Source organism: Oryx dammah, unplaced genomic scaffold (assembly GCF_014754425.2).
Source record: "Oryx dammah isolate SB20612 unplaced genomic scaffold, SCBI_Odam_1.1 HiC_scaffold_28, whole genome shotgun sequence".
Classification (NCBI taxonomy): Eukaryota; Metazoa; Chordata; class Mammalia; order Artiodactyla; family Bovidae; genus Oryx; species Oryx dammah.
Window position 1 is genome coordinate 103,612,684 of NW_024070212.1, and position 26,489 is coordinate 103,639,172.

General features: G+C 37.9%; 1 protein-coding gene and 1 long non-coding RNA gene across 2 annotated transcripts in view; one reads left to right on the forward strand and one right to left on the reverse strand.

Moving 5' to 3' along the window:
* Positions 1 to 2,416: 2,416 nt before the first annotated feature.
* The window catches only part of ZMPSTE24 (zinc metallopeptidase STE24), a 42,470-nt gene continuing 18,397 nt past the window's right edge, over positions 2,417 to 26,489 (reverse strand). Inside the window, exons 6-10 of the mRNA XM_040231569.1 lie at positions 25,664 to 25,805; positions 20,689 to 20,873; positions 7,712 to 7,816; positions 5,967 to 6,110; positions 2,417 to 3,124 (exon numbers count right to left, since the gene is read on the reverse strand). Of these exons, the coding sequence (XP_040087503.1) occupies positions 2,900 to 3,124; positions 5,967 to 6,110; positions 7,712 to 7,816; positions 20,689 to 20,873; positions 25,664 to 25,805 (801 nt within the window). The 3' untranslated portion in view covers positions 2,417 to 2,899. The remainder of the gene's footprint in view (positions 3,125 to 5,966; positions 6,111 to 7,711; positions 7,817 to 20,688; positions 20,874 to 25,663; positions 25,806 to 26,489) is intronic.
* Positions 3,203 to 6,806, forward strand: LOC120856356. The gene is made up of 2 exons (XR_005719425.1): positions 3,203 to 3,580; positions 6,480 to 6,806. It is a non-coding gene; the product is annotated as an uncharacterized LOC120856356 (long non-coding RNA).

Consider the following 26,489-nt stretch of genomic DNA (forward strand, 5'->3'; position numbering starts at 1 on the left):
ATAAAAGCTCAGTCAGCTTCTTACCCAAGGTCTTCCTAGTAAGTGGTGTGTTACATTCTAGAGCCCTGCCCTGGGTCCTAAGCCTAAGTGAAGCTTCCCTGTTGGTCGCTCATCAGGCAGAGAGCCAGAGGAGAGCCCTCTCCTGACGGTGCAGGCTTCATCCTCCTCACCGGGTGGGAACAGTCCTGGCTTCACAGGGTTTTAGGACACATGGAGGTATCTTCCTATCTGTTCAAATTGTTTGGGAAACCCTCCTCCCTGGAAACCATCCTGGATAGTAAGAGAAGAGCAGAGGTCTCCCTATCCATATTATCTGAACAGGGCTATACCATCCCACCGTGGATTGTTCCTGCTCATCCACCAGACTGTATATAGCCTGGTACAGAAGTTACTTGCTCACATCATCATGATCCTGAATCAGGAGTTTTTGGAAAGGGGTTCTCTGTACTTTTTCTTTGTATGGCATCTAAGACAGAACTTAAGGCCCTCAAGGTAAGCTTTCTGCTATGGGAAAACTTTTCTGCAAACGATGGTAGAATTCTCAAAACAATCAAAACTACATGAAGTACATAAGCACAAAAGAAACCAAAAGATGGATGACAAAGACGGAGTGGAAGAAGGAGACCTCAGGGAGGGGAGTTACCACACAAAGGATTAGGGGTGACCATGAGGATATACAGGTCAAAGGGCAAGCTAGGACCATCATTGGTATTAAAATCACTGACTTGATCCCAGCTCCTATCCTAAACAGAGGTATCACTTACTAGTAGCTCTCAGACTTTAGCATAAGACCAAGTCAGACAAAGGCAGTATATACACACAGCAAGGACTCTGCCTTAGATTCAGAAATCAACCCCACTGAGGTCATGCCATTTTATCTGAGGCCTTGATCTACTGCATTCTGTCCACTATTAGGGTACAGAGTGCAACCTCCTTCCCTCCTTGGCTGGCCTTTCGCCCTCCCTTGACTGGCCAATACCTCAGGAACCTACCAGTAGTAGCGTCTGGCCATCCCTAGGCCTCCCATAAATTGTAGGGGACCAGGTCAAAACAATCACGCGTTAAAAAGCTAGTTATTGCTGCCACATGAAAGGAAGGCCGGAGAGGCAGCTGGAGTAGACCAAACAGACCAAGACAATGAGAAGTTACGGGAATGGAGAAGGATGGTTCTGAATGACGCTTCTGAGGAGACGCCGGCAAGAACTGGTAACGCTCTGGAATGGAGCAGGAGGAAGGCAGTGAAGAGGGCTCTGAGTGAGGTACAGCAATGGTCCTGCCACCACACAGCACGATGGCTGTCCTTTCCACTCTTCACTACTAGCACTCAGCTCCTCTAGGGTAATAAGCATACATCCTAGGTAACAAATGACAGACAGATTTCGTCAAATCACAGACAAAGTACATCAATCTGCATTGGCAATTTTTAATGTTTCACTGGTGTAGAACTGAAATTTGTATTTAAAGGCAAGAAAGGAAGGAAAGGCAGTTATGACAGCATGAATTCATAGGTAAAAGATGCTGGATAAAATCACAGGACTGTTCCTTAGGAAAATAAATAATGCAGTACTAAACCAGAGGCTTGTTTTTATTGTTTCTATGTAGAGACATCATCCAAACATCAGCTAAGCAAAAGACTTTCTGGCCAGAGGCCAAGCGCACACAGTTGATCCCACTTTGGAATAAATGCCCAGAAGGTATATACATCACCAGTGGGTGGGACTCTGGGCACAAAGTTGGGTCTCATTCAGAAAGTGAACAGAGATTTGAGTCAAACATGCAGCTTCAGAAACTGGAAATCTTTCATGACGTTTGTTTTGAAAATAAAAATTGCCTGCATATCAAGAACTATAATTTTCTAAAATGGAATTAGGCCTGATTAAATAAAATAGTACTCATGACTTACTGATAAAAATTAGAAAAATAAAAACAGAAACTTTTCTGTCCAAAGAGATAGAAAATTATATTTTTTCCTGTAACATCATAAGAGAATCATCAGTATTTCACCCTTATGTCTCTTAAAATGTCACTTCTTCTTTCCACAATTCTCCCACTTTTAACAGCAAAACCTGTTCAATATGGCAAGTTTTGCTAAGTAAAAGGATGTACTATTTATTGAATACTTAAGAGTATGAATGAAAAAAGCTGAATGTTTGGGATAATACTATATTACCCCGAATGGGATCATACCCACCAGGTGGAAAGAAAGATAAAGACTGAAATTTTCTAAAAAACAAAAAGAAAAACCAATGATTTAAAATACTCTGTACATAATTTCTAATTTCAAAACATTATTAGAAATTCCTAATCAATGTATAACAAGAGAGGGAACAGAGAAATTTGGTAGAATAGTAGAAACCATATTTCTAACTACTTTCAGTTGTATAATATCAGCCTTATGAATTATTAATTTTTTTTCCTTATTTAAAACACTGATTGGCCAGCTTAAATCATAACAGCATAAAAGTAGAAATAAGTTTCAACTTAGGTATGAGCACAGTGATTCGGACCACTGTTTCTGCCTTACAGAGAGAATTCAGAGGTGGTGTTCCCTTTTAAACATGTGCCCCCAAATACCTTATATGCAGGTTCCATACAAACATGTAAATAAAACAAGTTCTGTATTTTCTGAAATAATTTTACAAGTTGATGGTAAACTAGATTTTAAAGATAAAACTATGCCTTTAAAAACATTAAGCCTCAAAATTTCATCCAGTGTTTTCTTTAAGAAATGGATTATTAAAATCATTTTTGAAATGAGATATTAAATGTATTTAAAGCTTGGCTTTTCTGTACTTAATCATTTTTCCTTAAAAAAAAAAGTTAAAAACATCAAGAGCCAGAACATGCTGCCAGGACAGAAAATAATCAGAAATGTCTTCAGTTGCAGACCCTGGGCAACTCAGTCTTGTTTTGAATTTTTCAGAGCTTGAAGTCTCTCTAGTAGTGGAGGATGAGAATAATGCCACATGGAAAACAACCAGTCAGAAACAGGGAATCCCAAGTTGTCTTTGTTTAGTTTGATTAAAGCAGAATATAAGTCTTTGGCCTTCCCAAGTTTCTTGGCAAATGCATCGGCTTGAAACTCAAATCTGCGGCTGAGGACTGTTAGGCAAAAAGAAAGAACCTGAAAAAGGAAATAAAAGCATTTTAACCACTTCCCCTCTTTGTTGTCACTAAAGCTTTCATGAGCCAATACTGCAGAGGAAGTTCAGCTCAGGACAAGAGAAACAGCAAGCCAAAAGAAACCTCACTTGTATTTTGGAGACCCTAGGGTGGGGGAATTACTAGAAATTGAGCCTTTCCCTCTTTAAGCAAATAGACCAGAAACAGACATATATCCAAAGACACGTCAATCTTAATGAAGAGATACTGACTTCTGAGGACCTGCCGTGGGCCAAGCACTGAGTCGGCGTGTTACGTTCTCCAGCAATCCTACAAGGTGATGACTCTTACTCCTGTTTTACAGATGAAGAAGGGGTATCCCAGAAGTGAGACAACTTATTTGTGGTCACACAACTAGAAGGTGGTAGTGCTGACATTCTTGATGACTCCAAAGCCCATGATACCGTCTTTCTCAGAGGTAAGATATGGTGATTTATATTCAAACTCTTTTTTTCATTAAAAAAAAAAAATTCTTGCTTACTTATCCACCTTTAGATGTTAAAAACAGTCTTCACTGAGAATATTCTAATATATATATATAAATATACATGTGTAGATGTATATACATGTGTACACACACACTATAGCCTCTAATGATGGCCTCAAAAGAGAATTTTCTAGAGTGTTCTGAACTATGATAGCTTCATTAGAATAAATATTCAGTCTCTGAGGGTGACTACTAGGAAGGGGACAAGTTTCATTTGAAAATAGAAATTTCTGAGGGAAAAATTATTTATTTGCATACTGAAGTATTAATATTATAGGTTGGATGACATGATGTCTATTTCTTACCTTAAAATACATCAGGCAATAAAGCAAAAAGAAAGTTTAAAGTCTCTCAACTGTACCTCATATTGCCATCAGCAGATCCAGAGCTTCAACATTAAGTCTGGGAGCTCCTGATATCTTCTTAGACATGTTCAAAGCGAATATCTGGCTCCTACCTGAAATGTCTTTCCAAATCCTGAATGTACTTTTTGGGTTATAATCATTAACTAATCTGTCTGTCTATGTGTCTCCTGACTTCAAGTGTCCCAGGGCAGCTGTCCCTTGAACCTCACTGTGATACAAATAAGCCCTGAGCAGATACTCGCCCGTGCCCATCTGCTCCACTGTAGGTTTTCAAGCCCTTCTTGATAAGGCATGTTTCCCGTTTCCCAAGAAAATCTTTCTCATTATGACCTCTTAAATGCGGACATTAAACATATGGTTTTCTGTTTAAATACTTAAGTCTTTTTGAAATGAATACCCTGGGCTCACTGAGGTTTTTAAAACAGTTGCTAATATCTCCAAATTAATTATATTTCAAATCACTCTAATATCCCACATTTACTTAGCTATTTTTTGAAGTGAACTCAACTACTCAAAATATAAGGAGATAAAACCAAAAATTGAGAGGCCAAATTCGATACCCAAAGCAGACTAACATTACTGGTGCCTTACTTATCAGAGGACACTTATACACTCAATCAGAATCCAGCAACTTTTACCTAATGAATTTGATTATCTGATTTCCCAGCCTATAGTTGGTTGAAGAAGAAAATTAGAAACAAACAATGACCATATCAGAAAGGTACACTGACATTAGCAAGGATTATCAGCTTGACAGTCACAAGAGATTATAAGAAAATTAGTTATATAAATAGCATGACTGCATAATGAACAGAGGATTCTGGGACATTTCATACACATAGCTCAGTGTCTTTAAGGCATTCCTGAATTGTGAATGAAGACAGAAATGACAATATCATTATGGTGGTAGTTTAGTAACTAAGTTATGTCCCATGGACTGTAGCCTGCCAGGTTCCTCTGTTCATGGGATTCTCCAAGCAAGAATACTGGAATGGGTTGCCATTTCCTTCTCCACAATATCATTACAAGCGGTTCTATAACCTCTTTAAGAAGTAACAATCAGCATATAGCACTTTATAAGTATTCTCAACAAAAGTTAAAAAATTAAAACATTTAAAGTTTAATGATAATAAATCTTACTTCTCTGGAAAATGAATGTAGATTCTGTGGACAATGCTATACAAACATGATCTCTTCCTCCCTGCTTTTCTTTCCTGGTGCCTTATACCTCACCCTACCCCCACCTTTTCAAGAGAAAGTTAAAATCTTAACTCTATAACTTGTCCCAAAGAAAGAATTCTTCTGAATGGAGATATCTCAAGATCCCTGACCTCTTGGGTTACTCTGGAAGCCTAATCAATTAGTATGTTGCCATCACTGGATTTATTCATATACAGTCTCATTAATCCATGTCTTATAACATATATGGCGTTCCCCTACTGAGCAGTCATGGAGCAGTGGTTCTCAAACTTTGCTTGCCATAAAACATCCAACTTTGCTTCAGAGGGTCTGGAGTCAGATGCTAAGTCTGTTCTGAAGCAGGTGGTCAGGAAATGCAACCAGAGGAACACTGTCATACAATCTCTCTTATCCAGTCATACACACACTCAATTATCAGTTGTTTTGTCCCCTCACATACAGATTTTCGCCAGCACTTGACGAAATGTGGTCTAGGAGATAGTGTTCCAATAGTTAATTTCCATCTACCAAGTCTCTGAGGTACATTGAGGTTTTCACCACTAAAGTCTAATTCTCCACTTTTTTTCCCTAACAATATAGAAGCACATTTATTTGGGACTGGGTTTCTGCTACCTTCTTACATGGCCAGTAAATCAAGGGACTAAACTTGTTTGTTAAAACTATAGTTTTTTTTTTTTTTTCACTACTCTCAAGGTTCTAGATTTGAAATAGACAAGAAAATATGTGAGATAATTTTAAAGATTATACATTACCTCATTATAAGGTGAAAAAATAAACTGGAAGATGATCAATAGTCCAATCAGAGTGGGCTGGCTGTCATTAAAACCAAATGCAACAAAAAGCTCCTTTCGACCAATTAATACAGCAAACAAGAAAAAACACAGGAAAGAATTCATCTAGAAAGAAGGATACAAAATTTCTAAGTTACTACTAAGCTAATTTCATTGTGGGATCAGTAGAACAAGACATCAGGATGGGATTTTAAGAACAATGTTAGCGTGACCACAGAAAAAGTTACTTAGGTGGTTTTATAGTTTTACTTTTATTCTAGAAGTAGAGAGGGTCTGAGTTGAGGGTATATATATACACTAATTCATTATTAGTGAGCAAATATTGGTTTAGCTGGGTGATTAGGGCCTTGGCACAAACTAGAGTATGGATAACAAGGAGATGTGGAAAAGAGGTATGTGGGAAAACTTCCAAAACTAGCCCAGAGTAGATAATACTTAGGTCTAATGAGAATCTTCACCGAAACTATTCCACAGCAGAGGAGGCTCTGTCAACGCTCAGGTGGAGAAGATGCCTGTTCTGTGGATGTTGGCCAGTTTCTGTGCCCAGCCACTCTAGGACTTGGCCAACTGCTCATGAACAGAGGGGCCATGGTCACAGGGATAGATTCAATGATTAATCAACAACGCAGACCTTCCCCACTGGCTCCAGCTGAAGTGCCCCATCTATTAGAAGAGGCAATCAACTCCAGCCCTGATGAGGTACCTCTGGGATCAGCCCACTACCCTCACAGTAGGCTACTGGACCCCTTCTTTCATGAACGGAGCAGTGATTTTCCTTATTAAATTGAGTACTTAAATACACTTGCATTTAGACTTATTTAATGTCTTACTCACTGCCATGTATCCATAGAACATAGCTTCCAGCCAAGGCACTCATTTTTATACCTACAGATGTAAGGCAACAGAAGAATGCCTATAGGAGCAGGTACACAAGTCTTCCCATGTGATCCATCACCCAGAACCAGCTGACCTTTTAGAAAGCTACCAAGACATTAAAGACGCATCTGAGACCATACATGCTCAGAATCAGTCCAAAAAACAAGAGTGCTATTTCACTCAGAGCCTGAAAACTATCGTCACTCTGTTGGTTTAGCGGTATAAATACCCAAAGAGGAATGTTACAGAAAGTATTTTCTTCTTTATAATTACTACTTTTTGCAGTTTATTTTCAATGTTTGTACAATGACTTTTTTAAAAGAGAAAAAATGTTTTTTTAAAAGCATTTTAATGCCCAACTTATCTAGGCTCACTCCTTTTGATCTTCACAGCTCCTGCAGCTGAGCAACTGATAACAACAATAAATATTTATGTAGTACTTGCCACATTTCAGGTACTACTCCAAACTCTTTGCATGTATTAACTTATTTAATTCTTTCAGTCTTATGAGGCATCATCACTCAACAAGGGAATGGAGGCAGAGAGAGGCTCAGGAAGTTACCTGAGGTCACAAAGGCAGTAAGGCAACAAGCTGTGATGTGAGGCTTGGCTGCAGAGTCTGTCTCCACTTCTCTACTATGGGAACTCTCATGCCTGCTATACTTATTTGACTCTCCTGCCATAAAAAGAGAATTGTCAGGACTTCCCTAGTGGTCGGGTGGTTAAGACTCTGTGTTTCTACTGCAGGGGGCATGGATTCAATCCCTGGTTGGAGAAGCTGGCAGTGTGGCCAAGAAAAAGGGGTAGGGAGAGAATTACTCCAGACTTACCTGGCTAATAACGATATTTTTGACTGTGTGTCCCAACTTCCAGTGCCCCAGTTCATGGCCTAGTACAGCAAGCACCTCCTCATTTTTACATCCTTGTTTCTTATTCTGAATCAAAGAACAAATTGAAAACAAACTATCAAGAAGCCTCAAAAAGTTTATACCTTTTAACCAAGTAAGAGTCCTTTTTAGAGTCTAACTTAAGGAAACAATCAGACTTTCGTGTAAAACTGTTCATTCACTGAACAAAACATTCCTCCAGCCACTCCACATTAGATACTGGGTTAAGCTCAAATATAGACTCATGAACAAGACACACATATTCTGACTGCATGAGTCTAATTTAGGTTAGAAAAAATATAAATCTTTATCAATAGGACATGAGCTAAATAAATCATGACAAAGTCATGTAACAGCCATATTATAATCCCACTGGAAATTTTGCTTTCAAAGATTATTATAACATGGGAAACTGCTCATGATAGTGCCAAACAACATTTATATTATACATCCATTAGAAATGTTTTGAAAGAGTATGTTCTGACATGGGAAAATGGTTCATTAGGTGAAGAAAGCAGGAAACAAAACTAAAAATAAATAGTATGATTCCAATTATGAAAAAGACCAATGTATATGTAAGAATACACAAATAAAGAAAACAGACTGAAAGTATATCAAAATGTTAACAGTTTTTTCTGTACGGTAGAAATACAGTGATGTTTAACTATCTCAGATTATTCCTATTTTCCAAATTATCTACAAATAAGTACATGTCACTTGTGACCAAAATCACCATGAATTGCCATTTTAAAAACTGAGACCTCCAAGTTAAAATGGCAGAAGGAACATTTGCATCTAATTTTATTCCCTCCAAAAACCCCAGTAAAACTACAATCAAGAGTTTGTTTTGTTTTGTTTTAAGACATAAACAGGATAGGGAAAATAGGAGAGCTGGCAATAGTAACAAGATTTTGGAAGCAGGAAAGCAGACAGATAAATAAAAATAGACTAGGCAGGTCAAGAAAGTTGAATCATAAGCCAGCAGTGGAGAAAATATATAGAACCAGTCAGATCTACACTGCAGTGTCTTCAAAGGACCCAGGTACTTCTGAAATGAGAGGAACCGGAAAGAGCTTGTGGCAAATATAAGAACTGGGTGAGAGCTGTTTGAGAAATGGTACAGATTCCTCTCCAACTCCACACTCAAGCAAAAGGCAATTGCTTGTCCCTCATCCTGGTAAAAGCCTGAAAGATCACTTTGGATAGGGCAAAGAAAAGGACACTTCAACTGGAAGTTCGACATAGTTGAAGGCCTGGGTACACCAGCAACAGACCATGGATTTGCTCACCTAACAGTATGTATGGTACACTGACTACTGGGCACTCCCTCTCCCAAGCTAGCCCTCTCCCCATACCTGGCTCTCAAAACACTGCCCTCCCAGCAAAAGACTGGAAGAGTACTCCTTGGGAACTCTGATCCCTCTACCAGGAAAGACCAGGAATTCCCCAACTGCAAGCACCCCTAGGACATACCACAGTGAAGCTCAAAGTTCATAAGCCTTATCTACAGGCCCAGAGAATCCAACCAGCTTTTTAGTCCCATTCTCTTACTAAACTGAAAGAAAGTGAAAGTTGCACAGTCGTGTCTGACTCTTTGCGATCCATGGACCACATCCTGCCTGGCTCTCCCGTCCATGGAATTTTCCAGGCAAGAGTATTGGAGTGGGTTGCCATTTCCTTCTCTAGGGAATCTTCCCGACCCAGGGATTGAACCCAGGTCTCCTGCACTGCGGGCAGATTCTTTCCCAAATGAGCCACTAGGGAAGCCCATTCTCTTACTAAGGAGTAGACAAACAACTGTATATATTATAAGATGTACAAGATAAGGGTCAAGATGGAAGACCAGATACAGAAAAATGCAATATGGAAGAAACAAATTACCTAAGGAGAAAACTTAGAGAGATACTGCTTTCATGGAAAAACTGAAGATACTATAAAAAATGGGAAATTCAGGACTTCCCTGGTGGTCCAGTGGTTAAGAATCCAACTGGCAATGCAGAGGACACAGGAAGATTCCACACATTTCAGGGCAACTAAGCCTGTGCACCACGACCACTGAGCCTGTGCTTTAAAGCTTGTGCTCTGCAATAAGAGAAGGCACTGCAGTGAGAAGCCTGTGCAGTGCAACTAGAGAGCAGCCCTCGCCGGTCGCAACTAGAGAAAGCGTGTATGCAGCAACAATGACTTAGAGCAGCCAAAAAAAAACCTAAAAATAAATTTAAAAAAAAAGGGACAGAGAAAAATAATGCTTAGAAATTAAAGCTTAATAGAATGATTGGAACATGATGTATCTCCCAGAAAATAGAAGAAAGAGATAAGCAAATGGAAAAGCATGTAAGAAAAAGTAAGAAAGTTCAGTATAAGGAAGCCAACATTCAAATAATAGGAACTCTGGAAAGAAAGAACAGAAAAAATAGAGAGGAGAAAATCATCAACAAAACAATTCTAATAAGTCTCCTAGAACCAATGAACTTCAATTTCCAAATTAAAAGGGCCAAATACATACACAATGGGTAAAAACAGACTCACAAGGTTGTACACTGGAAACTAGTATAATATTGTATATCAACTATACTTCAGTTTTAAAAAACAAAAGGCACACACCAAGGTATGTGAAATTTCAGAACACAGAGAAAAGATTCAACAATTTTCCAGAAGAATAAAATAAGGTAATATACTAAGGATCAGTAATTTGAATGGTTTCAGACACCTCACCAGCAATGTTGGAGTCAAGATGGTGATGGAACAGTGCCTTCACAATCCTGAAGAAAAAGTATTTTCAATCTAGAAATCTAAACCCCTATCAGGTGACAGGAAAAAAATGTGACAGAAAAATGAAGGCATTTTGATGCAAGAACTCAAAAACTTTACTATGCAACCTTTCTCAGGAAGGTGCTGGAGGATGTTCTTTAGTAAAATGAAGGAGTAAATTAAGAACAAAAAGTCATGGAATACAGAACATAGGAGACCCAGTGAAGGAGAGAAGTGAAAGGAATCTCTAAGAGTTAAGGGCAAGCCCAGGATGGCAACTGTACACCAGATAAAAGAGGGAGGCCCATTCAGATTTAAACAATGTGGCTCAGAAGACAATCTGTTGAGGACTGCCGTGATCGCACTCTTTCAGTCACCATGGCATCCTTTTAACCTGAAGAAACTTGTAGAAGATGTACACTATTGAGAGAACACAGTAGATCAACATGGATTTCAACCTAAAGAAAAGGAAAAGGAATACACGAGTGACCTGGTGGTCCTGCAGCTAAGACTCAGTGCTCCCAAAGCAGGGGGCCTGGGTTTGACCCCTGGTAAGGGAACTAGATCCCACATGCCACCCCACACGCCGCAACTAAGACCTGGCACAGCCAAATATAAAAGAATAACCACAGGGGAAGTCTACTATGAGAGATGGAGAGCAGGACTTAGAGAAATACCCCAAAGAAAGAGAACAGAGCTCTCTCCCAGGGTGTAGGAGGGATGAGGGGGACTAAAACTAATAAGGTTAATGATGCAATTAACCTTGTAGGAAATTATATTGAGAGACAGTAGAAGTTGTGCGAAGAATTAGCAGAAAGAAAAAGGAACACTAAGCACTTTTTTTTTTTAAGGAATTATTAAGCAAGAGGCAAAAAAAGGTAACATATTCTCAGCAGTGAAAAGGTACAATATTGTTTAACAATAATGTTTTCAATACTGTTTTGATACTGGTTGAAAGACAGACATAAAACAGACTTATGGATGGGGTGGGGGGTGGGGTGCGTGGGGCGGGTGGAAGGAAAGAGTGGGATGAATGGAGAGTAGCGTGGAAACAGCACACTGCCGTATATAGAAGATAGCCAGTGGGAACGTGCTATATGGCTCAGGGAACTCAAACTGGGGCTCTGTGACAACCTAGAGGGACAGGATGGGGCGGGAGGTGGGAGGGAGGTTCAAGAGAAAGGGGACATATATATACCTACAGCTGACTTATGTTGCTGTATGGCAGAAACCAACACAATATTGTAAAGCAATTACCCCTCAATTAAAACTAAATTAAACACACACACACACACACACAAGCACTGCAACTGGACTATACTGGAAGAATTGGGGGAAGGCAGGAGCAGAGCACATGTTAGGCCAAGAGCTAAATCCTTGTCTACTATGATTAAAAGGCAAGGTAGTGTCAGTAGATAATAGTATACATATATTGTATATATAAATGATATGCATAAATGTCAGAAGAAGCTAACAGAGGTGAAATCTGTAAGGAGAGGAGCCTGACGGGGTGAGAGGCATAGAGAAGGGAGGAACATGAAACTACTATATTTCATTATATGCCTTTTTGTACTCTTTTAAACAATATGTTTGTATTACTTTAATAAAGTTAAATTTAATGTTAAAATTTACTGGCGTTCTACTTCCCTAATTTTACCATAGCTCCTCAAACCAACATTAAAAATACGTATATGTAAATACATATATATATACACAAAAATATACATACACACATGCATACATCTATTTTTCTCTTTCAACACACATGAAGAATAGGCCAGGAAAGATTTAAAAAATAACAACAAATGTTGCTAACATGTACCAAACACTGACTATGTACCAGACCCTCTGCTATATACTGTATTATTTATACATCATAATCATGATATGAAATAAGTATACTTATTACCACTTTACAGACGAGAAAATCTAGGTACAGAGAGGTTAGCTAATTTTCCTATGGCCACACAGCCAATAAACAGAAAACTCGGGATTTGAAGCCAAGTAGTCTGATGCCAGAGACCTGTGCTTTCAATTTTCACACAAGTGTAGATAGAAAAACAAATTATTCAACATTTATCACATAAACAATTTTTAGTTAACAGATATGTAATCATTTGTATATTGTTATAGTATTGCTTTTAAAATAAACGTAAATGGTAGGTGGTCATATGAATGATACAATATAATGTTTACAAAGCCAAATAAAACTCTCGTTTATAAACTTTCCAGGTTCAAAAAAATAAATAAATAAATAAACTTTCCAGGTTCAATTTAAATAGTGCCAAGACACAATGAACAATTTCTTACACACACACTCGCATGTGCATACCTACATTCACTCACCAATACACACACACACTCTGAAAAACATCTAAAAAATGCTTAAAAGGTAAAACAAATATCCTTTTAAACATACAGTTTAGTTTATTTTAAAGTAAGGAAAAGCCAAAGCTGAGGAGTTGAAATTAACATTCCTTGTATAAAACTATGAATGGCTATCTATACTCTGAGTCAAAGAGTGAGCTAGAGGAAAAAAAATGCTGGCAAAATAACCCAATTGTGTCAAGCTTACCTAAAGTGGAGAAAAATAAGTCTCTCATTGAAATTAAAAAACATGGGATTTCCCTGGTAGTCCAGTGGTTAAGACTCCACATTTCCATTGCAGGGGCATGGATTTGATTCCTGGTTGGGGAACTAAGATTCTGCATGCCCAATGGCATGCGTGGCAAAAAAAAAAAAAAAAAATCAAAAACATTATCTGCCTGGACCAGAAAATGCCAAGCTGGCTTAGTAGCACTATGGGCAACTGATAGAAGCAAATGCAAATGCTCTATTGAGGAATGTACCCTAAACCCAGACCCCTCAAGATTCCTGAAGATTAAGATCACTGATATTATGAATTTACAGTAAAAATTATCAAATACTTCAGAAAACAAGCCACAGTAAGAGTTAGCAGAAACAATACAGGGTTGCAGTAGTTCCTTAAGACTTCAGATAATGGAACCATCAGATACAGAATATGAAATAAACATGTTTTACACAAAGAAGGGTGGGCTTCCCAGGTGGCGCTAGTGGTAAAGAACCTGCCTGCTAATGCAGGAGATGTAAGAGACACGGGTTCAATCCCTGGGTAGGGAAGATTCCCTGGAGAAGGGAATGACTACCCACTCCAGCATTCTTGCTGGAGAACTCCATGGACAGAGAAGCCTGGCAGGCTACAGTCCCCTGGGTCGCAGAGAGTCAGACACAACTGAAGCAACTTAGCACAGCACACATACAAACAAGGGAACTAAAAACATAAGAAAGGAAAAACAGGCCACCAGAAATGACTGATTTGAAAAAGAACCAAACAGAACTTTAAAACACAATGGACTGGTCAAAGAATAGACTAAACATAGCTAAAGAAATAAACTATGAACTGGAATGCGGAGCTCTAAGAGACAAATTTAAAAGTGTCAGCATCTGTGGGAGAGTGGGAGACAGAATGAGATGGTATAACATTCATCTAACTGGAATTCCAGAAAGATAAACTGGGGAGAATGGGAAAGAAGCAAAACTCAAAGATATAACCTGTGGTGGATTCATGTCAATGTATGGCAAAACCAATACAATATTGTAAAGTAAGCCTCCAATTAAAATAAATACATTTTAAAATAAATAAATGAAACAAAACAAAAAAAGATATAATGGAAAAAATTTTTTAAACTTCAGGAAAAGACATGAGTCCTTATAGTCTTTATATCCTAAGCAGGACTGGGATAAAGTTCATACTTGCACAACACAAAAATCAAAGAGAAATCTTAAGAATAACCAGAAAAGAACTAAAAAATAAATAAGTAAAAGACAACTAAGCTCAGAGAAGACTTTTTCAACAGGAACAAAGGAAACCAGGACAAAATAGAATGGTATCTTTAAAGTGCTGGGATAAATAGTTGTCAATCTTGAATTGACATCAAGAATGAGAGCAAAATAAAAACAAAACCAGAATTTTCCAAAGAAATTTCTAAAGCATATACTTCTGGAAGAAGCAAAGTAATTTCTAAAAGGAAGGTGTGAGGGATTTCCCTGGTGATCCAGTGGTTAAGACTCCATGCTTCCACTGCAAGGGATGTGGGTTTGATCCCTGGTCGGGGAGCTAAGATCACACATGCTGCATGCAGCCAAAATGAAAAAAGAAAAGAAAAATAAACAAGATAAAACTAAAATATAATATGAAAGGGCTAATTAGATCAAACTGTTTATTTAAGGTTCCTGGATTTGTTTAGGAAGCAGTGAAGATATTGTATATTTTAAGATTTTAGGCTTTGTGGGCATGATTTATTTTTAACAGCAACCATAAAAGAACAGTCACATATGAACTTCAAACCCAAATGAAAACTCAAATATAATTTTTTAAAAACCTTTCATCAGTTCTAAAACTAAAGCAGAAGGAGGTGTGTTTGGGGTGTGTTTGGGGTGGAGGTGGGGTGGGGGGATATGAAAAGGATAAAGGGGAAAAAAAGACCATAAAATAATATGGCAGAAATAATTCAAAATATATCAGTAATCACAATATATATGAACAAACAAAGCTAGTCAAAAAAAAGATAGTGTCAGTTTGGATTTAAAAGCAATCATAACAACAAAGTATATCTATGTATGAGACAAAGATACATGGTAAGGTTAAAAGTAAAAGGATGAAAGTGATATGGTGATGGCTACACATTAAGAATATACTTGAAAAACACTAAATTATACACTTTAAAATGGTTACAGTGGTAAATTCTATATCAATACTATTTTTAAAAAGTTAAAGGATGACATCCAGCAAATATTAACCAATAGGTATCTGGTGTCGCTGTATTAACACCAGACAACATCAACTTAAAAGCAAAAAGGATTATTAAAGAAAGTCACAAAAGAATGATAAAAGATTCAATTTACCTGGAGGACACATAATTCTAAAATTATATGTTCCTAATACTAATGCCTCAGGATATATTCATTCAAAATTATCAGATTTACAAAGAAAATCTGACAAATGTATCATAATAGAGAATGTTAACACATCATTATCAATTAAAAGACATCAAGCAAAGAAAATGTCAACAAAGATAAATAATAAAAAAAAGGCTTAAAAAAAAGCTTCATCTATGGGAGACTTATTAGTTCTGCAGCAAGCAAGGAGAGAATATATATTCCAAAAAGTGAAGGCTAACAGTTTTGAAATAAACTCCAGCTCCTTAAAAGAGTGAAGTACAAATAGATGAACATGGAACTGATTTTGTTTTACACACCTTAGAAAAACACAACCTAATGGGAACACAGGCAGCAAAATACTGGAATCTAGATATTCCACCAATTTTCCATTTCTTCACCAATTCCTCATCTCTAAGGAAAATGACCACTTAAAAACGAGGCTGGGTAGATGCATGAAAAAGAGGGATAGATTAAAAGTGATTGGCAAGACAGCTTTTACATTTACTATCTCTTTTCCTTTTAAACATCAGAATCTAGGTCAGAATACACTTGGTAGAGAAAGTAAAGAAAGAGCTAACTAGCCTAGTTTCTTAAATGGCTAAAAGACACTGTACCTGTACCTTCAGGGAATGGCCATCAAGAGGGAAGAACAAAGCACTAATTAATAGACATCTATTCTAAGAGATGCAACACAAAAATATTCATTGCAAGAATATTTTTAACAGTAAAAAACTGGAAACCCATATACCCAATAAGAGGGAGAATGATTTTTAATTAAAAAAAACCCAGAAACAGATATAGTAAGATGTTTATAGTTAGTTGGATTACTCATGTTTTCTACTTTATCTATTACTTTAGTAATAAGCAAAATAGGCTGCTATGTTTAATAATAATAACAGTTTCCATTCATTAAATGACCTATGTACCTGACATTGTATTATTAGATACTTTACAAACAGTTTGTTAAGCTCCACTACTACAAGGCAGCTATCATCAGCCTCATTGCTTCTTAATCTGAACTATGAATTAATCCTTTTATAAAACAAGCAGGTCTCTATTAGAAAACATAGGCTCTTGTATCTTGGTTTGATGTCTGGGTTTAGGAAGCTATTCAGAACTCAAGGAGTCATATTCAAAGATATGGAATGACAAGAGCTTAAATAAGGGTCATTTTTTGCAAAAAGGAAACTTGTTTATTTGTGGTAGATTCTTAAGATAAAATTGGATTTTCTTTTCTTCCCATGCTAATTTTACATATAAGAAAAAAAATAAGTATCTTTCTCTTTTCTATAGCACTTTTCTTTTCATAAAATAAAATTCACATGCTGATTCATTTGATCCTTACAACAGCAAGCTGGGCAAGATGAGAAGCATTATCCTCATTTTAGAGATGATGGATGCCAGAAAGTTAACATGTCTTAAGATTATCATGCTAATAAGCAGCAGGTAAAACCCAAACTCACACCTACGGATCTTGTCCTCTTTCTATTACACTTATCAACTGGGAAGACATTCACATGACCCTAGCTCTTGCTGGGGAAATACTTGTTTTCTTCTATAGAAGGACAGTTTTTATATAGTTAAATTTTTCCTTTCACTTAAAATGCTTTTGAGACAGGTTGTTCTAATTACTGAATTTGTCTTCTGAAGGATAAACTGCAGGGAGAAAGTCTCCTAGACATTTTTTAAAATGTGAATGGCCAGTATGGAGATACTCATCGAAATGTTAATAATAGTTATCTCTAAGAAGAAGGATTTAGTTTTCTTCTTTAAACATCTGCTCAAATTGAAACACTTCAGCCTCTCTACACTATCCAGACTTAAAAACATTTCTGCTTTCCCCACTGTGTTGTATCAATAGTTAGTAGGTGTACAGTAGCAGGTGCTGAATAAACCACTATGTCGTAAACTTCTGCCACACTTGTATATTTGCTGTGTGATTATTTAATATCTTTTAAAAAATAAATTCACTTTTTAAAACTTAGCCTTATCCCAAATAACAATTTTCATGAAATCATGATACACTAGTTTGATCTTTTTCCTAATATTCATTAATACAAATATAGCCATTCAAATTACAAATATTGATATCCTACCAAAATCACCTCACCTGTATACATGCACTAAAAAGCAGTACATGAGATTTGGGTCAATCTCTGACTCTCTCCTTCAGCCTCCACAACAGCAATCACCATAAGTCCTTTAAATCCATCTTTTGTTATGACTCCACACTTACTCTGACCTCTCCCTCCAGTGTAGGCCCTTATTTCATGCCTATCTTGGTTATCTTGATGCAGTAAGTCTCTAGGAGCCCCCTTTGCCTCTAATCTTTGCTCTATCATATATGTTGCCATCAAATCTTAAACTTCCTAAAATAAGCTTTGGCGTCTTTCTCCCAAGGGATATTCCTGACCCAGGGATCGAACCTGGGTCTCCTGCATTGCAGACAGATTCTTTACCGTCTGAAACACCAGGGAAGCCCCTTGGCCTCTACCCAAATCAATCGAAACTTTCCAGGTCACTGCAGACAACCACTAGAATGTCTTCAGGAAGAAGTACTTTACAAACTGGCCCAGCCTACCTTTCTATCCCCTTCTACAAGAATCCATTTATTCATTAGTCTTAGAATAGCCATTGTGCAGTTGTTTTTATAGCTTTATTTCATTACATATCTTCGTCCTGAAAAGCCCCAGCCCCAAGTCAAAATTCAAATATTTGCTCTCTTTTAAGAAATCTATCTGACCATTAGAATCTGCATTCATTTCTTAATTTCTAAAAGTCACACTATTTCAACCACTTATTTACTACCCCCTGCCTTAAACTATGATCCATATCTAGTCTTCTCTACTACAGGTTCTCTAGGGCAAGACTATGTAATTTATACATAGATGCTAAAATATTTGCATCTGGACTTCCTCATGGTACAGTGGATAAGAATCTGCCTGCCAAAGCAGGGGACACCGGTTCAATCCCTGGTCTGGGAAGATTCCACGTACTGAGAAGCAATTAAGCCTGAATGCTGTAACTACTGAACCCACACGCCACAGCTACTGAAGTCTGTGCTCCACAACAAGAGAAGCAATGAGAAGGCTGCACACCACAACAAAGAGTAGCCTCCACCCACCACAACTAGAGAAAGCCTGCACGCAGCAGTGAAGACCTGGCTCAACCACAAACAAAATAATTTTTTTTAATTTTAAAAAATAAAATTTTTGCAGCTATCAATGAAATAGAGCAGGCTCTTCAAGAAGCTAGCAAAATAACTCAAACTACACTCAAACAGTTCAAAAGACTAACCTTTTCTAAGATCTAAACCAAAGAATACTGTCCCCATAGATACTGTGTTATATGTGTTAAGTCACTTCAGTCATGTCTGACTCTTTGTGACCCCATGGACTGTAGCCCACCAGGCTCCTCTGCCCATGGGATTCTCCAGGCAAGAATACTGGAGTGGGTTGTCATTTCTTCCTCCAGGGTCTCATAGATGCTAAAGGTCAGTAATTTCATTAGACTGCTTGAAACCAGCAGACCACTATCTAACACGCAGGTCTGGCTATCGTCATCTACCCTGTATGTAGATACCACTTCAGCAAGTTGACTTGCTGAACGTGCATGATTCCTCAGTGTTCTTACCTGGTTACGCTTTCTGGACTTCAGTTTTCCTATCTATAAGATGACCTTAAGAGCTCTTACTAGCTTAAAATCCTATGATTCTCGGTCAGACCAAAATGACTTTTATCCCAATAGCCTGATAAAATAAATCTACTTAAAAAAAAAATACAATCCAAAGAGTTAACCCTCATCCAATGCTATTTAACCCCTTCACATTTTGTTCCATCTAGATATTTATAACAGTCCAGGCACTCTATTAGAAGATATCTATTAGACCGTCTCTTTAAAATCAAAACAGATGCTCAATGATAATAGGTTTTTACACTGGTACTCAGAGTACACAGGTTTTTCTCATGTATTATTTCATTTAATCTTCACAACCCTAAAAGGTAGGCATCTTTATCTCAGTGTTTTTCAACTAGCAGTGATCTTGCCTCCTCTCTCCCAACCCTGGGGCCATCTGGGAATATCTAGTGACATTTTCCATTGTCACAATTGCTGGGAAAGGAGGGACTGATACTGACACCCGGGAGGGAGAGGCCAAGGATGCTGCTAAACATCTCATGAGACACAAGACAGGCTCCCAGAGAGAAAAACTATCTGGTCCAAGATGTCAATAGTTTCCAGATGAGAGCCCCTGCTGGCATTGTCTATCAGTTAAGAAATCAAAGATTTAGAGAGCTTAACTTATTTGCACAGTTACACAGATCTCAGATCATCTCTGAATGCCATCAAAGCCGATGACACGTCCCATCCCATATGCAACTGCTAGAGACTGTTTCTGATTAAACATATATTGTTTTCTTATCACTGTCTCCCCTTCCCCATTTGGTCTTGGTATACTTTAGATTTTGCTAATTACCATCAGTTGACCTCATCTAGGAGAAGATTCAGAAGAAGCTTTCTCAGACTATAAGGTCAGATTAAAGAAATATCTTCTCTTATGCTATCACTGCATCCAGTATATATAGCTTTGCTGTAGCAACTACCATATGGAGCTGTGCTTGTATGACTTTCTCCCCTTTAGACTATTAGCTCCTTGACAGCAAGGTTTCCCTCTTCGTTTCTGAATTCCAAAGAAAGTATCTCAGCAGAGTTTACAATTCATAAATGTTTGTTAAGCAAACAAAAGAAAACTGACCAAGTTACACAGTATACTCCAAAATGCACAGCTACTAAATGACAACAGGATTCAGATTTAAGTCTCTCCATCACCAAAGCCTATAATACTACATCTCAGTGAAGTTAAAAATGAGATGATTATTATCTCCTCTTTATCTTGTCTGTGGGAATTCTTCAATCATAAACATATCAGGAATTATATATAAAGTCCCTGTTTTAGAAACAGTTTATAATCATACAAATTTTCCTATCTTATACTTGTGAACATTCTGTGAAAGCTTGAAAGATAGTTAACATGTAACAACAGTGATATTCTTTCCCAAATACCACAATTATGAAGGGGCAGTTATATTTTTATTTGACAGTCTCCCTGAGTTCAACACTCACTACATAGAAATTAAGGTTATTTTGAGCTGTCACAGAAACTGTTTATAAAAACTAAGCCAGGGTCTCTTAGGAAAAGAAGAACTCACTTTAACTTTAGCTTTTATTTCTTCACTGTCCCCTTCTCCATCATTGCGGGGTTCCATGCCAGACTCCTCCTGGATGTCTTTGTTTAGTACAGAATACTCTTCTAGTAGAGTGTCAAACAAAACTATTCGCTTGTTCTTGAAGAAGCCATAAAAATAAGCATTGCTGTGGGAAGAGCGTTTAGATCCTAAGGAAAAGACAGTTCAAAGCATGGAAAATAATTAAAAAGTCTGGGGTCTTTTGGAGAGATGCCTAGAAACTGAATTACTGGAAAGGATGTTAACATTTTCAAATTGTTTAATACCTGAAGAATATTATATCAACATAAATCACCACCAGCAGTGGAGAGTGTCTGTTTCTCTTCAGTCTTAACAACAAATATTTATGCTCATTGCAGCTTTCTAACAAAATAAATAAATAAATAAAGCCTAAATATCCAATGGTCGTGGAATTATTCAATTATGATAAAGCTATGAGTTGGAATTTTAAGCAGCCATAAAAAAACTATACTTTTAAAATATTTTAACAAGATAGGAAAAGCTCACCAACATACTGAAAAGGATATAAAACCTCGTGTATACAAAGTTCCATTACTGTTGTGAAAAAATGTACGTGTAAAAGAAAAGCCTAACACAAACCTATTAAGAAATATATTAAAGTACTGAAGTGTTTATCACTGGCTTATAGAAACATGGATTTTTGTTCCCTCCTTTATACTTTCTTCTCTTCCAAAGCTTTTAAAGTAAGTATGGCACCCCACTCCAATACTCTTGCCTGGAGAATCCCATGGGCGGAGGAGCCTGATAGGCTGCAGTCCATGGGGTCCCTAAGAGTCAGACACGACTGAGCAACTTCACTTTCTCTTTTCACCTTCATGCACTGGAGAAGGAAATGGCAACCCACTCCAGTGTTCTTGCCTGGAGAATCCCAGGGACGGGGGAGCCTGATGGGCTGCCGTCTATGGGGTCGCACAGAGTCAGACACGACTGAAGCGACTTAGCAGCATACTTATTTAATCAGAAAAAATTAAAACTATCTTAAAATCAACTGAAAAAAAAAGCCCTAAATTTTTAGTAGTGGCTAACAGTAGCTAAACTATGGTTAATATTTATTTTCTTCTTTATATTTTTATTTTCATTATATTTTATGTTCTGCCATGTGCAGCAAATTTATTGGTTAACAATAAAGTTTAAGTTCCAATCTTGGCTCTGCCATGTATTATTTGTATAAATGCAAGAAACTTTCTTAATTTCGTTAAGCTTTATTTTCCTGTTTATGATATGAGGCTAGGACTTTTTGGTTTGATTGCCTGGAAGTAAAGAGCCAAACATGTGGTCCAATTTTATCAATGATATAGGATCTTAGCATCTGGAAAGTTGTATATCTGCATTTTATATTTCTATCTCATTTCTATCTTTCCTAATTTTTTAATTAATTTAAAAATATTTCTTAGAAGTTACCTAAAGTTATCTATGGAAGTAGGCAGATGAGCAAAACAAAATTAATGTCTTAGTATCTCCCAGTGGCCCAAGGATCTCAAAGTATGGCCCAAAGAATGCCTACACCAAAATCACCTACAGGTACTTGTTAGACGTAAACAGTAGAAATATCCAGTAAGTCAAAATGTCTGGGAACGGGGCCAAGGAATCTTTTAACGGATTCTCTGGGGAATTCTTATACTCACTGAACTTTAAGACCATAAGCTCTTGTATCACTGTGGCTTGCATGTAGCATTTACTCAATAATGCTTGTTTACTGAATAGATTTATTGTACCATTTGAGGTATAAAGTAATGTATTTGAGAATTCTGAACACCAAAATGTCCTATGTGATTGTACGGCACTGCCAGCTGTCTCTTCATCTTTTGTTTACGATGTCTTACCTTAATCAACCTCTCAGCAGCATCTGATACAGTTGACCATTCCCTCCTTGACACATTTTCTTCTCTTATCCCAAAAGAAACAACATCTTCTCCTCATTTTCTTCCTACCTCAGTGATCTCTCCTCCTTAGCCTCCTTTGCCCGCTCTTCCCCCTCAGCTGACCCTGACCTGAGTCCCCTTCTCTTCTCTGAACACCCTCATGCATAGAAGTATCTACATGCCAGATACTTTCCAGACCACTATGTCCAGCCCTAGCCTCTCCCTAGAACTCTGGACTCATATATCCAGCTGCCTATTTGACAAGCCTACATCTCCACAAGGATGTCTATAGTGCATCTTTGTTGTTTATATTCTCACCTGTCATTTTCTCCCTGACCAGGATTAGAATCCCCTTGCAGAGTTTAGGGAATTTAGCATCATGCAAGCCTTGTGAGAGACTGCTTCTCATTTAAGAAATCCAAAAAAGCTGGATAGTGCTTCCCCAGCACTCCTGACAGCTAGCCCAGGGCCCTGGCTCAGTCCATCAGATGCACCCACTGGGGACTATGAATAGTAGCTAATTACACAAGGAAGCAGGGCAGTGAGAAATTAATTCTGCAGGTGCTAGTGGGAGGGAGTTAGAGATGCAAATTGCTAAACTCCAACATCAGTGTCCTCACCAGACTGGTTCTTCAGGGTGATTCTGAGTTCCTAGTCTCCCAGTGAAGAGCCCATTTCCCAAGTTTGGCAAATTTAACTTTCCTGTGACCTTGTGACTTATCAAATATTGTTTCAATAAGGAATTTTTCATGTTAAATTAGCCATAGTTGGTTTCTATGGCTGACTTGCAACGAATTATTGCTTGTAGAACTCTGGTACGATATTGAATACGTATCTCCAATTATAACACACCTAGCGGTACTTCAACTCTCACACACTTGTTCTTCTCCCAGTTTTCTCCCATCTCAGTAGCCTACCATTCATCCAACTGCTTAGGCCAAAAATCTAAGTCATTATCTTTGAGGTTTCTTGCTCCCTTATTCTTTTACATGTCATCTATTATCAAATTCCATCAACCCTACCTCTAAAACACATCCTCGATACACCCACTTCTCTCCATCAATTACTACTGTTGTGTGGTTCAGTTGCTAACTTGTGTCCAATTCCTTGCAACCCCATGGACTGTAGCCCACCAGGCTCCTCTGTCCATTGCATTTCCCAGGCAAGCATACTGCAGTGGGCTGCTATTTCTTCCTCCAGGGAATCTTTCTGATCCAGGGATTGAACCCATGTCTCCTACACTGGCAGGTGGACTCTTTACCACTGAGCCATCAGGATAGACTACTCTCATCTAATTAACCCTTCTCTCCTCCTGAACGGCACCAGCCTTCTGACTGCTCACCTTGCTTCTACTCTTGCCTCCCTACCAACTTCTCTATATGGCAACCTAAGATAGGTTAAAAAGTAAAAACCAAGGCCATGTCACTTTCCTGCCTAAAACCTTCCATAGCTTTATCTGTGGACTGAAAATTCAAGATTCTTACCCTGATTTACAAAGGCCTATGTGGTCTGACTCTTGCCTGTGTCTCAGATTTTATGTCAAAACACTTTCCTGCCATGTGGCAGCCACACTGAACTTTTTTCTGTTTCTTGAAGATATCAAGCTCTGGACAGTCTCCCCATGGATGGCTCCTTCCTTCAGATCTCAGTTTAAATTCATTTGCTTGGAGAAGTCTTGTCTAATGACCTAATCTAAAGTATCTACTCAGCCATTCTTCGTCACTTCACACCAGTTTAATCCTCTGTGCAGTACCTGCTCTCTGATATTTTCTGAGAGCAAGACTACTAGTTTTTCACTTGATTTTTCCTTTCAGTTTACAAATCCATAATATGTGTTGCTACTGTTAGTGACAACATTCATTCACTCAAAATATTTTTGAGGATTATTACCATTATTAACAACAAAAAAAATATGCATTACAGATGAGTAACTTCTGTTTAGCAGAGGTAAGTTCCCCAAAGTCAAAAAGGGACTGTGTCATAGAACTAGAATTTAAACCCAAGCCTATTGGCTCCACAACCTGATCTCTGAAATGCTACCCCCAACTACTCAAATCTTGATTTTCCCATAAAGTCCCATATAACCCTCCATAAAGCTTTCTCTATTTCAGCTAAAATCATATAGTACTGATAGTGTATTTCACATATCTTCTCAATTACCTCTATTGTCATAGCATCAGCATTCACATTTTCTGATTATAACTTAAGTGGTTGGCAACTTAGGTTGCTCCCTCAGTAAAAGTGCCTCAGAGATTGTTCTACTATACTCATCATTGTGCTACTAGTTTAATATTAATTAAAAGAATAATAATCTCAGGGGCTAAAGAAGTAGTATGCATTGGTTTACTTTTCTACCATTTCCCCATAGACATGTTCCAATTGTGCCTTCAGTTGGCCACCAAATGTCTACGATTTCTCTACTCTTCTGGTTACTGTTAAGTCATCTTTCCTTGATGAAAGACTCCTTGAGACTTTAGTAGTCTTACACAAGCTAACATAGATAGCTTAACTCTCAAAAGTAGTCATCAGAAAAGCAGAATATAACTAATATAAAGTACTCAGTGGTACCAGCCTTGGGTAATTTGCAGGTGAAATCAGAGTCTAGCAGAACACTGGGGAGATAAAGCCAATAACACTGGTTTTGTTTCCAAGCCCCCAAACCAGTGCCAAGGGATCTGACAAAGCCAGAGTCCAGTTCCATTACCTAAAGAAGCCAGGTAGGTAACAGAAGTGAATAAATCAGTCTAGTATCATGACATAACAAGGAGTGAAGAAGGCCTTGGCCCAGAATGAACAATACTGTAAAGCCAAACAAACGCAGCTAGAGGCAAGAGCAGGATTTGGCATCAGGCCACCAGTTTCTATCCCTGGACTATGGTATCAACTCTTATAAATCTTCAAAAGCCAAAGTGGAAAATCCTAATCTTTAAATAACAAAAACAAACAACCCCCCAAAAAACCAACCGATGTGCTCTCTTTTATTAAAGTTTTAAGACTAAAGGACTCAACTAAAACAAATTACTCAAATAAAACCTTCTTACCCCAGGGAGCCTTACCTTCAACAACATACACCTTAGTCAAAGGGAAGTCAATACTCTTCGCCATGACTTCGATTTCTTGTTTCAGCTTTCCCTCAGGAAGAGGGGTGAATTTGTCAAATAAAGGGGCAATGTAATCGGCATAGATGGTGACAAGCACCTGAAAAGCAAATGTTAGAACAACCTGATTATGTCCTTAAAGAGAAATGACTCACTATACAAATTCAATACAAAAACAATTATGTAATTCCCAGCCCTGAAAATAGGGACCTTATCTTATTTGTTCTGGTATCCCCAGCCCCAAATGGTACCAGACAGTAAGCACTTAATAAGTGTTTGATGAAATAAATCAAAATGAGTAATCCCTAGATGATAATAATTAAGAAGCCAAATGGTCTGTTCAAAACTACCTTGGGTATTTCTGACACTTCATAAGCCCATCATAACTTGGAATTCTTTCAGGGTAATCATAATAGACTTAAAGCGTTTGCTCAAAAAAGAACTACTAGAGCTTAATTTGCCTGCTAACACTAATGACTTGCAGTTCACAATTGTACACACTGGCTGAAACAACACCTCTTTAAGCATTTTGGGAGCATTTCTTGTGCTCTCTCTTCTCTCATTTCAATTAGCCATACAACATATATTTGTAAGTCCAACTAGCACCCGTTTTGCAGTTATAATCCACTGGCTGGAAGTGAAGCGATGAGCATCATGGTAACCTCATCATGAGTGCAGCTGAAGAGCTGATAGGTGGTATTTTCTGGGGGCTGTTTAATAGATCATTTTGATTGTGTTGTATGTAGTATTTGTGCCATGAAGCAGTTTAGAATTTGGGAAAGAG